At 43.7% G+C, this 12,326-nt stretch overlaps 1 protein-coding gene and 1 long non-coding RNA gene across 3 annotated transcripts in view; one reads left to right on the top strand and one right to left on the bottom strand.

Annotated features, from left to right (window-relative positions):
* Positions 1-12,326, bottom strand: part of LOC311001087 — a 441,127-nt gene that overhangs the window by 96,098 nt on the left and 332,703 nt on the right. The window lies entirely within an intron of this gene.
* The window catches only part of agap1 (ArfGAP with GTPase domain, ankyrin repeat and PH domain 1), a 130,172-nt gene continuing 119,113 nt past the window's right edge, over positions 1,268-12,326 (top strand). For both annotated transcript variants that reach the window (XM_083991412.1, XM_083991411.1), the window contains exon 1: positions 1,268-2,427. In XM_083991412.1, the coding sequence (XP_083847538.1) occupies positions 2,265-2,427 (163 nt within the window). In that variant the 5' untranslated portion in view covers positions 1,268-2,264. The remainder of the gene's footprint in view (positions 2,428-12,326) is intronic.

The raw sequence follows: 12,326 nt of genomic DNA, 5'->3' as shown, positions 1-12,326 counted from the left end.
AAAAAAAAAATCGCCTTTGTAGTTGAAAGAACAATTAGACTTGCTGAATCTTCAAACTAAAAGCACAGAGATCAGTGAGATTCTGCTGTTTAAGAGATCAATTAATCAGATTAATGAGAACTTTGGTTTGATGTGGTGATGTTGAGGATTTTCTACTTGTATTTTAGATTTGTTTTATTATAAAATCTCTGTTTACCAGCGAAAACTGAGGAGACGTTCACTGTTCAACTCATAAAATAAAAAAATAAACAAAAGAGCAGAACAAAAGCAACTAACAGCAACAGCACCCCTCATCACATGTACAGTAAGCACTTGTGTACATTTAGTAAATTTTACCTGTGGAGAAGGGGGGGGGGGGGGGGGGGGGGGGGGAAATGCTGATCGAATAAACTGAATAAACTGAAACTGAAACAAGAAGCAGTGTGTGTGTGTGTTTTTATTTTGTTTTGTCTCGTGTGTAGTAGACTAGTACATGATATATTATGATGTGTACATCTATATATAGCTTATGTTATAAATGTGTGTGTCTGTGTGTTTACAGTTGATTTTGCAGTTTGAGCAGATTTATTCTTTGTGTTTTCAGATTCAGAATCACTTTCTTTTCAACACAAAGTGAGATATACATAGATGAATAGAAATATTATTACTAAAATAAACGCAGAATAAGAACAGAATAAAATAAGTTCATGTAGAATCAGAATAAATACAAATATAAAACAAAGTATATATAATTAGGATATAATATATATATATTTTTAGTAGCCAAATATATGTGTAGAACATCCAACAGTAACTAAAGATTTTCTGAATTAATCAACAAAAACTAAGAATGTCATTTTAACTGACTATATAAAAGTGGATTTTATTTTTTATTATTGTTTTATTTAGAAATCTGATCTAACATACACGGTATATTCCCACCCTCTGTGTTATTGTTGAGAAATAGGTAAATGTTTTTGTTGTAATTGTCGTTGTGTCGTTTGGTCTGCTTGTCTTATTGTGTGTGTTTATGATTTTTTTTTTTTAATTTGTATTAGGCTAACATTAAAATTAGTCATGAGGGGAAAAAATGAGGAAACAACTAATAATTCATATCATCTCTTGGTACTTCTGGCTTTATTTTATTTTATTTTATTGTGTTTTATGTTGAAACTCCGCCACCGGAAGCCATGCAGGTGTGCGAGTAGCGGCTTGACTCCGGGGGGGCGGAGCTAGCTGCGGTGACGCGGATGACGTCACCAGCCGGGACACACACACGGAGCTCCGGGCTTCAGCAGCAGCAGGATGATGAACCGGAGAACTCACCTGTGAAACACGGTCACTTCACCTGTGGACTCTACTGGGGTTTATTCTGTTTTTATTTATTTTACCTGGAGGGTTCGTTCATTCCTGCTGCCGGGGCAGAGCGCGGCGGGCGGTGATAGTGTTGGAGAGGGAGAGAGGAGCAGCTGGTCCCGGAGCGGAGACAAAACAACGGAGGGAGGGAGCGGGGCATCCTGAGGAACTGATCCCAGGCTGCAGCACTGAAACCCCGCCACTGGGTTTCACTTGGCTCCGGTGGTTCTCCGGTTCTCCGGTTCTCCGAGGCGGGGTTTCCAGCTGCAAGTATCCGGCTCCAGAGCGGAGTTTCCCGGTGGAGCAGCGGCGAGTTTCCCCCCTCTCTTCTCTTCTCCCTGGTTGTTGTTGGGAAGCTAACAACCGCTAGTTAGCTCGTAGCTTTAGCAACAAGGCCGATTTTCACGCTCCTTGTTCGGACACTTTCTGACTCCAAAACCCGGTCGGTGATAGATAAACCCTCCAGAACCGGGGGGTCCAGTGTGGTGGGGGTTTATTTATTTATTTATTTATTTATTCACTTATCCCCCCCTCCTCTGGTGTCGGACTGTGGGGATATGGGGAGGCAGCAGCACCAGAACCGCAGCAGCAGCACATCTGTCTCCGCCGCTACACCGGGATTGGGAGCCGGGACAAGCCGGGAAACAGCTGCCTTCAGCGGGCAGTAGCAGCAGCCTGGCCCGGGAAGCTCCGGAGGAAGAAGAACCAGAGGAAGAACAGAACCTGGGGGGATGTAGAAGAGGAGGATCCGGATCCGGAGATCTAGAGACCGAGTAGAGACACAGAGACAGAGAGAGAAAGGGGGACCAGTCCAGACCTGGCTCTGGTTCCGGTTCTGCAGGAAGAACCAGGATCTTTTATGTGGTTCTGCAGCTGAACTGAAGTGAAGTCCAGTGTCTGTGTGAAGTGGATCCGGATCCAAGTCCAGGATGAACTACCAGCAACATGTGGCCAACTCGGCCGCCATCCGGTCTGAGATCCAGAGGTTCGAGTCCGTGCATCCGAACATCTACTCCATCTACGAGCTGCTGGAGCGCGTGGAGGAGCCGCTGCTGCAGAACCAGATCCGGGAGCACGTCATCGCCATCGAAGGTCAGGACACACACACATGCACATGCACATGCACACACACAACATGCATACAGGAAGGGTTGCAGGTTCGATCCCCTTGGGTGGGATTGACTCCAGCAGCTGCGTCTGATTGATCCGGTATTGATTATTGGTGTCTGGCTGATGGTGGGAGAGAGGGGTGTGTGTGTGTGTGTGTTTACAGTTGATTTATTCTTTGTGTTTTCAGATTCACTTTATTTGTCTTCGTTACAAACTCCTGAGAAATCAACACAAAGTGATATTACACATGGATGAATAGAAATATTCGGCTATTACTCAAATAAGGAGAATAAGAACAGAATAAAACAAGTTAAAATAGAATCAGAATAAATAAAAGTATAATACTACTGCTACTAATAATATTGACCCGTTTTTAAAGATTTACAACCTGTATTGTATTGTATTAGCACATGAAAGATTTATAAAACAGCAGATTATTAAAAAGTGGAACAACAACAACAACATACAAAGTACAGTTACAGTAGATAAAGCAGATGTGCAGGAGAAACCAAACAAACCCCTCAGGGCGTCAAGTCAAGTTTCCTCCTAAAGAAACATTCCACATACATGTAATTTACACTAATGTGAAGAACAACATGAAACAATTAGAAGAGAGAGAGAGAAAAGCAATAGGCCTATTGTGTGGTAATGTAAAGAAAATATGTGGATTAAGCGTCGCTCAACTGGACCAATAGAAAGTGAATTATTTGTTTCTTAAATGAATTTATGCTTGTGCAGTTTCTAAGGTTAACTGGTAATGAATTCCAGAAGTGCGGATCTGTAAATCTAATAGAGAACTGAGAGAAATAGAGTTGGAAGAAGTGGGATGATGAAGATTATTTGCTGACCTAGTGTTGAGATACAGTAGGCTACAGTTTGGAAACAGATCTTGTGGATGGATTGATGAACAAAAATACATATTTGAAAAGTATTTACAGCAAAAATAGGAAGAATACTCAGGGACTGAAACAGGCCTGTGGAGCCAGTGAGTCTGTCTTCCTAATCCAGATAGTTGTACTAAAGTCTCTGTAAAACTTCAGCAGGTTCTGTGCTGTGTTCTTCTGTTCAATCCAAACTTTATTTAACATTAAATATGGTTTAGGTTTTACATCAAACCATCTTTTCTTTGTAGCTGAGGAGGAATAAAGTCAATATCAAGACACTGGGACTGGCAGGACCTGGTCTCTGGTCTCTGGTCTCTGGTCTCCGTTCCGTCCGGTTTTCTCGTCTTCATCGACACGTCCACGCGTCTTTCTGTCCCCCGTTGTCGCGGCAACAGACGGGTTTAGAGCAGAAGAGAGAGTGGGATGTTTCGGAGCGAGTTGGAGACTGAAAGTGAAACTCTGACTGAGCCTCTGGTTTTTATTCAATTAGCTGTAAAAGTGGAGTTTTTGTCAGAAGCTGCTCTATTTCTGTCCAGGCCTCTGGGTCACATGATGAAGAGGAGGAGGAGGAGGAGGAGGAGGAGGAGGAGGTGTGTGTGTGTGTGTGTGTGTGTGTGTGTGTGTGTGTGTCATGTTGTGTGTAAACCTGTTGAAGCCGTTGTCGTTCTGTTTCCTCTGGATAAAACCATCTGAACCAGTTTCTAAACTGAATGAACGCTGTTGAAGTGTGAACACGGGCTCTTATTGTGAAGGTCTGGCAGGCTGCTTCCTGTCTGTCTCAGCTCCAGATGTTCTCACGGCTGCTCATCATCTTCATCATCTTCATCATCATCATCATCATCATCATCATCATCATCCGTCGCCGCGGTGACTCGCTCGTCCTCCTCGTTTCCAGTTTCCCTCAATCCTCGGGCGATCGGTGACTCACTCTCTCTCCTCCTCTCCTCTTTCTCCTCTTCCTCTCTCTCTCTCCCTATCTCTCTTCTCCCCCCCCCCCCCCTCTGTCTCTCACCCATCAGTGCACATCTGGATGTGTCCCTCTCATTCATGTCTGGTTATGTAACCGTCCTCCTCTTCCTCTGTGTTGTTGTTGTTGTTGTTGTCCTTCAGGGCCACCGTACACACAAACACAGTGTAGATCAACAACAACAACAACAGATCAGTTATTAACACATTCTTCTTCTTCTTCTTTTTCTTCTTTATTATTACCAGTTTGAACTCTGTGCTGCATTCAAGGTCTTCCTTAGTTCCTAAGCTTCCATTTGAGTCCAAGATAGCCTTTCTACTAGCTACTGTAAAGCTACAGGCTAATGCAACACCTATGGTGAAAAACTCCATGTTAACTGACATGATCAGAAACCATTCTATTCCTGGTCTCCCCAAAGTGAACAGATAGATAGAGAAGACCGTTGGCCACAGCAAGTGGGGCTTTTGAGATAGAAAGGCTCTTGGACTCAAATGGAAGCTTATGAATTAAGGAAGTTTTCTATATACATGTTAGACATAGATATTCTCCATAAAGTGCTGAAAAATAATCATTTTCATGAGAATTTGTCAGGTGAACAGTACTTTTTTTGGTCTTTTTTGGGATGTTGAGGGTGATATCTTAAAATCAAGTTGCAACAAACCCCAGAATCTTTTTTTCATGCCTCCCCCTATGCGTCAAGATACTCTCTGCCAAATGTTATAGTTGTATGACTATTTATGCCGTTGTAGAACATAAATATTTGCATTTACATCATTTCACCAGCAAAATGACCCCAGAAAGAGGTTTTGGCCCCTGTAGCTCCAGCAGCTAGTTGACCAGGTTGTCCACCCAGGTTTTAATCCTTCAAGTTCCTAGATATCATTTCTGCTGTCAAACCTTTTACAACGCTCTGACTCGGTCTGGGGTTAGGTGGTCTGGGGTTAGGGGGTCTGGGGTTAGGGGGTCTGGACTAGACCACTAGAAGCCGGTAGAAGCCGGTAGAAGCCGGTGGAGCGGAGAACAGCCTCTGACCTCGGCTGTTCTGGTTTTTCTCCGGTGACTCAGTTGTTTTGTCTTTTGTCTCGTTTCTTTGTGTCGGCGCTTCCAGCTCCGACGTGTCAGTGAACGCACCGTGTGACCCAGTTCACACACACACACACACACACACTCTCAGGTTTCAGACAGGAAGTGGCTGACAGTTTGTCTATAGACGGATTATTGATGATTATTGATGACGTCATCATTATTATTATTATAGAGAATCTGGAGACTTTTTGTCAACTCACTTCCTCCCTTTCAAAATAAAACCTCTGTGTTGTTGTTGAACATGTGTGTGTGTGTGTGTGTGTGTGTGTGTGTGTGTGATTACGCAACACAACCAGCAGCTGATTGACGTGGTAGAAAAACAGAGAAGAAGAAGAGAAAAGAGCGATGACGATGCTTTTAAAGGGTCGTTACGTAACATCGTCACCGCTGCCGGCGCCAAACTCTGTCCAGAGGAATTACACTGACGTCTCTGCACCTTTTGTCCACTCACCCCCCCATCCCCCCATGCTGACTGCACCAGATTAAACGCTGACGATGATGATGATGATGAAGATGAAGATGAAGATGTAGCTCGTTAACCTGAGTGCAGAGACGAGGAGGAAGAGGAGGAGGAAGAGGAGGAAGAGTTTTGATGCTGATTCAGGATCTGGCGCTGGAGTCGGAAAAAACTCAGTTCTGTTGCCGTGACAGCAACGAGAGTGTTCAGGTGTGATGATATGATGGGATGGAGCCGGCTCTGTTTCCACGGCGACGGAGGTCACAGCAGCCAAACTGGGATGTGTGGGATCAGCACAAGTTTCCCAGCTTCTTTTAATCTGAGTGAGATTAGAGGAGGAGGAGGAGGAGGAGCAGCTGCCAACATCTGGACCCTGAGAGTGTGTGTGTGTGTGTCTGTGTGTGTGTGCATTAATATATAATACAGTGTGTGAGGCTGCTTTAAGTCCGTGGGACGTTTCAGCGTTTGTCCTCAGACTGACATTTATCAGATAACGAGTCCTGAAAGAGAAGCAGCATCGACCGGTCTGCAGGAAGTGTGTGTGTGTGTGTGTGTGTGTGTGTGTGTGTGTGTGTGTGTGTGTGTGTGTGTGTGTGTGTGTGTGTGTGTGTGTGTGTGTGTGTGTGTGTGTGTGTGTGTGTGTGTGTGTGTGTGTGTGTGTGTGTGTGTGTGTGTGTGTGTGTGTGTGTGTGCAGTAGTAAATGTCAGACGCGATGTGGTGCAGCAGCAGCGTGAGGGATTCAGTGTCATCACGTTTAAACATAAATCTGCAATCACAACATAAAGACAAGTCAACAGAATGTTACATTAAATCTGCACCATCACATCATCATCCACATCAAAGAACCTGTGTAAGACACCTCACATGTACAGCAGTTATACAATACAATACAATAAAAAGAATAAAATAAGAGGGTAAAACAAATGAAAATGACAACAAGAGACCCTGTGACCCTACATAAGACCCTTTGTGTGCGTGTGTGTGTGTGTGTGTGTTATTTTACAGATATGAAATTCCAAGATATTTTTTTATTTGCTTTTTGAATGTTAGTTAGTGTGTGAGTTTAGTTATTGGCCGTGGTAAAGGAGGAGTTCCATGTTTTCATTGCTCTGTATTCTATTGTGTGCTTCAGAAAGTTGGTGTTTGGTTTAGGAAGCGTGAAGCGGCCTTGTGTTGCCGTCCGGTGGCGTGTGTGTGTGAATCATGATTGTGTTTTATTGATATAAAGGTGTTTTAAACTGTAATGTTTTCCATATTGAGAAAAGTACTGCAGCATTGACTCTGTCCTCTACTTCTAACCACTGTAGACAGGACTGCATGTTGTTGATACTGTAATAGTAACTGTAACTGTAACTGTAATAGTAACTGTGCAGAAGGAGGAGGTGAAGTGACAGTAGAACACCTGCTGCAGCTGAATAACTGTTCAAGTTCACTTTTGCATCTTAATTGTAAAATGAATGAATGAAGCACCGACGTGTGATGAGTTCAAGGTCGTTGGGACGTTTCAGTTTTTTTTTTTTTGCATAAAAACCAAAATAATAGTTTAAAAGTGGAGTCATTCCTGCTCCCCTTTGAGAATCAATATGTAAACTGGTTGATTGATCCATGTAGAGCTGCAACTAACTATTATTTTCATTATTGATTATTTAAACGATTAATCGATTAGTTGTTTGGTCAATAAAATGTTAAGAACATCAACCAGTGTTTCTCAAACCACCAGACGACGTCCTCTAATGTCTTGTTTTGTCCACAAACCAAAGAGAGACTCAGTTCACATTGAAGAAGCTGGAATCAGAGAATCTGGACTTTTTTTCTTTAAGAACGACTCAAACTGATTATTAGATTAATCGATTATTATTCAATGAATCCATTAAATGTTGCAGCTGTAGATCCGTGGACAGTTTAGACACATAGTTAGATCTTTATATGTTTTTGTGCACAGACTCAGATTCATGTGGAGGTGAAACTGCTGCTGCTGTGAACACGCAACTGAACCGTGAACACACACACACACACACACACACACACACACACACACACACACACTGGTGTTGTTGTTGTTGTTGGACTTGTTCACCTGTGAACGACGCTGCTAAAAATACAGAACACACTCTGACTCCACGTCCGCCCCTGCAGATGAAGATGAGGATGAAGCAGCAGCAGCAGAGACCTCTGGGTAAATGTGCTGCAGGGATCCATTAGTGAAGTGTAGCTGGCTGCACCTCCTCCTCCTCCTCCTCCTCCTCCTCCTCCTCCTCTGCTCTGTCAGAGAGAGGAAGTGAATCCAGAAGGACTTTTATTGTGTAGGAGTGATAAAGCCAGAAGGACTTTTATTGTGTAGGAGTGGAGTTGAGGACGTTGAGCCTGGTGATCAGAGTTAACAACAGCCTGAGGACGACGGAGCCGTTACACAACCGCTGCTGCTCAGTCGCTACGTGTCTGGTCTCTGCAGGATGGAGCTGCAACATACGATATGATGATACAACACTATAAGACAAGATATGACACCATACGATGAGATATGATGTGATTATGACACAACAAGATACAATAAGATACAATACGACAAGATAAGATAACATACGATATGACACGATGCGACACGACAAATAAGATAAGATAAAAAATATACGATATGGCAAGACAAGATACAATACAATACGACCAGATATGATAAGCTTCGATAAGATAATATAAGATAAAATAAGAAAATAAAATAAAAGATAAGCTCAGATAAGATGAGCTAAAATAAGATTATATAAGATACACTAAGACAAGATAAGATAAGATAAGCTTAAATAGATAATAATAGATAAGATAAGTAAGATAAAGTAACGTAAAATAGATAATAATAAGCTGAAATAAGACAAGATGAGATGAGATGCGACGAGTAAAGAAAAGAAAAGCTCAGATAAGATACACTAAAACAAGATAATATAAAATAAGCTTAGATAGATAATATAAGATAAGTTAAGATAAAATAATATAATATAAGAGAATCAACTTCCTGTCGTCTCTTTTCCCAAAGTTTTGAACTTTTCCTTTTTTAAAACTAACCATGGAAACCCTCCAAAGATGTTTATGTTATGCTTTTATTCTGAAACTACTCTCAAATTTCAGCGTCTGTGTTTAAATCCCGCTTCAATGTCAAACACACACACACACACACACACACACACACACACACACACACACACACACACACACACACACACACACACACACACACACACACACACACACACACACACACACACACACACACACTGAGGCGGAGGCAGAAGACTGAATCCACTCCGTCTCCGTCTCCGTCCTCTCATCAGTTCGGGGTCGTGACCTTTCCTTCCTGTAATCACAGCCTGGCCGCTGCGCCAGAGAAAACACCACAGAGGAAGAACTCAGTCCCCATCTTCATCATCTTCCTCCTCCTCCTCATCGTTGTCGTTGTCGTCGTCACAGGTTGAAATCGCCGTAGAAACGCAGCAAAAACAAAAAAGCCCAAAAGCTCCTGCTCTGTTGCAGTTTGTCGACACAGTTAGAGACGGTGCGTTCACTGACCGTTGTGCTTTTATTGTGAAAGTCCCAGACAGTCTTCCAGGTTTGTGGTGTTGTTGTGTGTCGTTGTCGTTATCGTGAGCGCAGCAGACGGATTAATCTGTGTCATGGTGGACACCCTGCTGAGACACACTGTTGTCTTAATCCTTCAGTTTGAACACACACACACACACACACACACACACACACACACACACACACACACACACACACACACACACACACACACACACACTGCGGGGGGAAGACTTAAGTAGTAAACAATACATGAATGATCTGTCATTGTCCTATTTTTAGTCTTGTAGTAATTTATGCTTTTATTGTGAAGTCGGAGGCCGAGCAGGAAGTGCAGTGACACGTCTCTGATGTCACATGGTCAGTTAAGAACACGATGAGGTCAAAGGTCAGAGTTGTATGGAGGTGTAAATGGTTAACGTGTTGTAAAAGTGGACAAACAGGAAGTGAATCTGTTTTTAATTCTCTCTCACACCTCAAACTGGTTTTGATTTTATTTTGAAAGGTCACGGACGAGTTCCTCATCGGCCTGTTGCTGCGGCGACGTGTGTGTGTAGTTTATTGGTCTCCTCTTCCTCTTCTCCTTTCCTCCACCGCCTCCTCCTTCTCTTTATCTTCCTCCTCCTCTTCTTCTCCATTCCTCCTCTTCTTCCTCTTTTCCCTTTTTCTCCCCCCTCCTCCCCTTCTTCTTCTTCTTTCTCCGCCTCCTCCTTCTCTTCTCCTTTCCCCCTCCTCCTCTTATTCTTCCTCTCCTCCTCTGTTTCTCCCCCTCTCCTCCTCCTCTTCCTCTTCCTCCCCCTCCTCCTCTTCTTCTCCTTTCCTCCTCTTCCTCCTCTTCTCCTCTTTTTCTCCCCCTCCTCCTCCTTATTTTCTCCTTTCCTCCTCTTCTTCCTCCTCCTCCCCGTCCTCCTTCTCTTCTCCTTTCCTCCTCTTCTCCTCTTTTTCTTCCTCTTCTCTTCTTTTTCTCCCCCTCCTCCTTCTCTTCTCCTTTCCTCCTCTTCTCCTCTTTTCTCCCCCTCCTCCTTATTTTCTCCTTTCCTCCTCTTCTTCCTCCTCCTTCCCCTCCTCCTTCTCTTCTCCTTTCCTCCTCTTCTCCTCCTTTCCTCTCCCCCCCCCCTCTGCTTCTTCTCCTTTCCTGCTTTTTCTCCTCTCCTCCTCTTTTTCTCCCCCTCCTCCTCTTCTCCTCCTCTTTTTCTCCCCTTCCTCCTTCTCTTCTCCTTTCCCCCTCCTCCTTTCATTCTTCCTCTTCTCTTCTCTCCCCCCCTCCATGTTAATGGGTCATTGTGAGTGAATAATGCAGAGCTTCAGAGCTTCAGGCCTCGCTGCTAATTTTGGTTTGGCATCTCGCTGCTGATTGGCCGATGTCTCCCTCTCTCCCTCCGTTCCAGTTTGGACCAGAATGTCTTCCTCTTCTTCTTTCTTCCATGTTTTGGTGTTTTTTTTTTCCCACTTCCTGCTCTTCCCAGTCGGAGGTCAGAGGTCACAGTGACGCAGGTTCAAACTCTCTCTTCACTCCGTCCTGGAACACAAACTCTTCCTCCTTTTTTCCCGCCCCTGTGACAGAAAGTCGACACCTGAGCGGCGAGCTGCGACCGGTCGGTCCGGTTCCTCCCCGAGGAGTCGGCTCGGCTGCTTATTGATCTGTGATGATGATATCAGGGATGGACGCTGAGTTTTCCGACGGTTCTTGAACGTCTCGTCTGCAGCGTCTCCAGCTGCGTCCTCCTGTTTGTTTCCTCCGTCACGTTCACTGTCCTGGTTTCAGCGTGGGATATTTCCCCGTCCACTGATGCCAGGCCTGTTTGTTCTTCCTGTGTGTGTGTGTGTGGTGTGTGTGTGTGTGTGTGTGGTAACGCGAGTCAAACGCTGAATCAGAGTCTGAGCTCAGGTGACGGAGCAGAAAATGAAAACAAACAGTGAAGGAACAAACGGAGAATGTCCTGGGAAAACAGACGGAGAAGAGGCAGGATTTATCCTTCCTTTCTTCCTTCCCTTCGTCCTTACTTCTTCCTTCCATCTTTCTTTTCTTTCTTTTCCCTTCCTTCTGTCCACAATCCTTTTTCCCTCCCTTCCTTCCTTCATTGCTTCCTCCCTTCCTTTCGTCCTTCTTCTTCTTTTTGACCCAATTGACCCAATCTGTTCCCTCCCTCCTTCTAGCTTTCCTTCCTTTTTCCCTTCCTTCTTTCCTCCCATCTTTCCTTTTGTTCTTCCTGCCTTCCTTCCTTCTTCTTCCTTCCTTGAACGAATCTGTTCCCTCCATCTTTCCTTCCTTCCCTTTGTCCTTCCTTCCTTGACCCAGGAGGACAAGAGGAGGGTTAATAATATTAATAATGAACCTTTAAACAGAGGCGGTAGGAGGAGATATACATTTTACGGCATTATTTAGATTCCTGCACACAACACAAGTTGTTTCTGGGACAGTGAGGGACCAGAGGTTTGTAGATTAAAACTTTCTGTTCTATCGACTCGTTGTGAATCAGACTGGAGTTTTATTTTTCCGGCCGTGTCTGGTTTCAGGTTTCAGGTCCAGATCCTCAGTCTTTGTCTCTGTTCCTTGTTCCTGGTCACGAACACAGACTGAAACCTGCAACCTGATCGTCTCTCAGATCAATACCAGGATCAATAACAGGATCAATACCTCACCGTGACATTTACATTGTTACTGCGTCACATCAACGTTCAGTTTCAGACAGATGGTCTTTACTTTATTTGAACATGTATATATCTCAAAAGTTGTTTTTTTCCCCTGGAAAGGAACCTTTTGAAAATGAAATCTTAAATGTCCTTTTCTTTATTATTTTAATGAAGTCACAGAATGAACATGCAGTTTGGATTATTGATTATTCATTTTATTTCAGTGTCAAAAAATGCAGCTATACTTGAAAATGACAACAGATTTCTATGAATCCATGTTGC

This window comes from Trachurus trachurus, assembly GCF_905171665.1.
Source record: "Trachurus trachurus genome assembly, chromosome: 2".
Taxonomy (NCBI): domain Eukaryota; kingdom Metazoa; phylum Chordata; class Actinopteri; order Carangiformes; family Carangidae; genus Trachurus; species Trachurus trachurus.
Note: the sequence above shows the minus strand (reverse complement) of the source record. Positions and strands in the feature narration are given on the sequence as shown.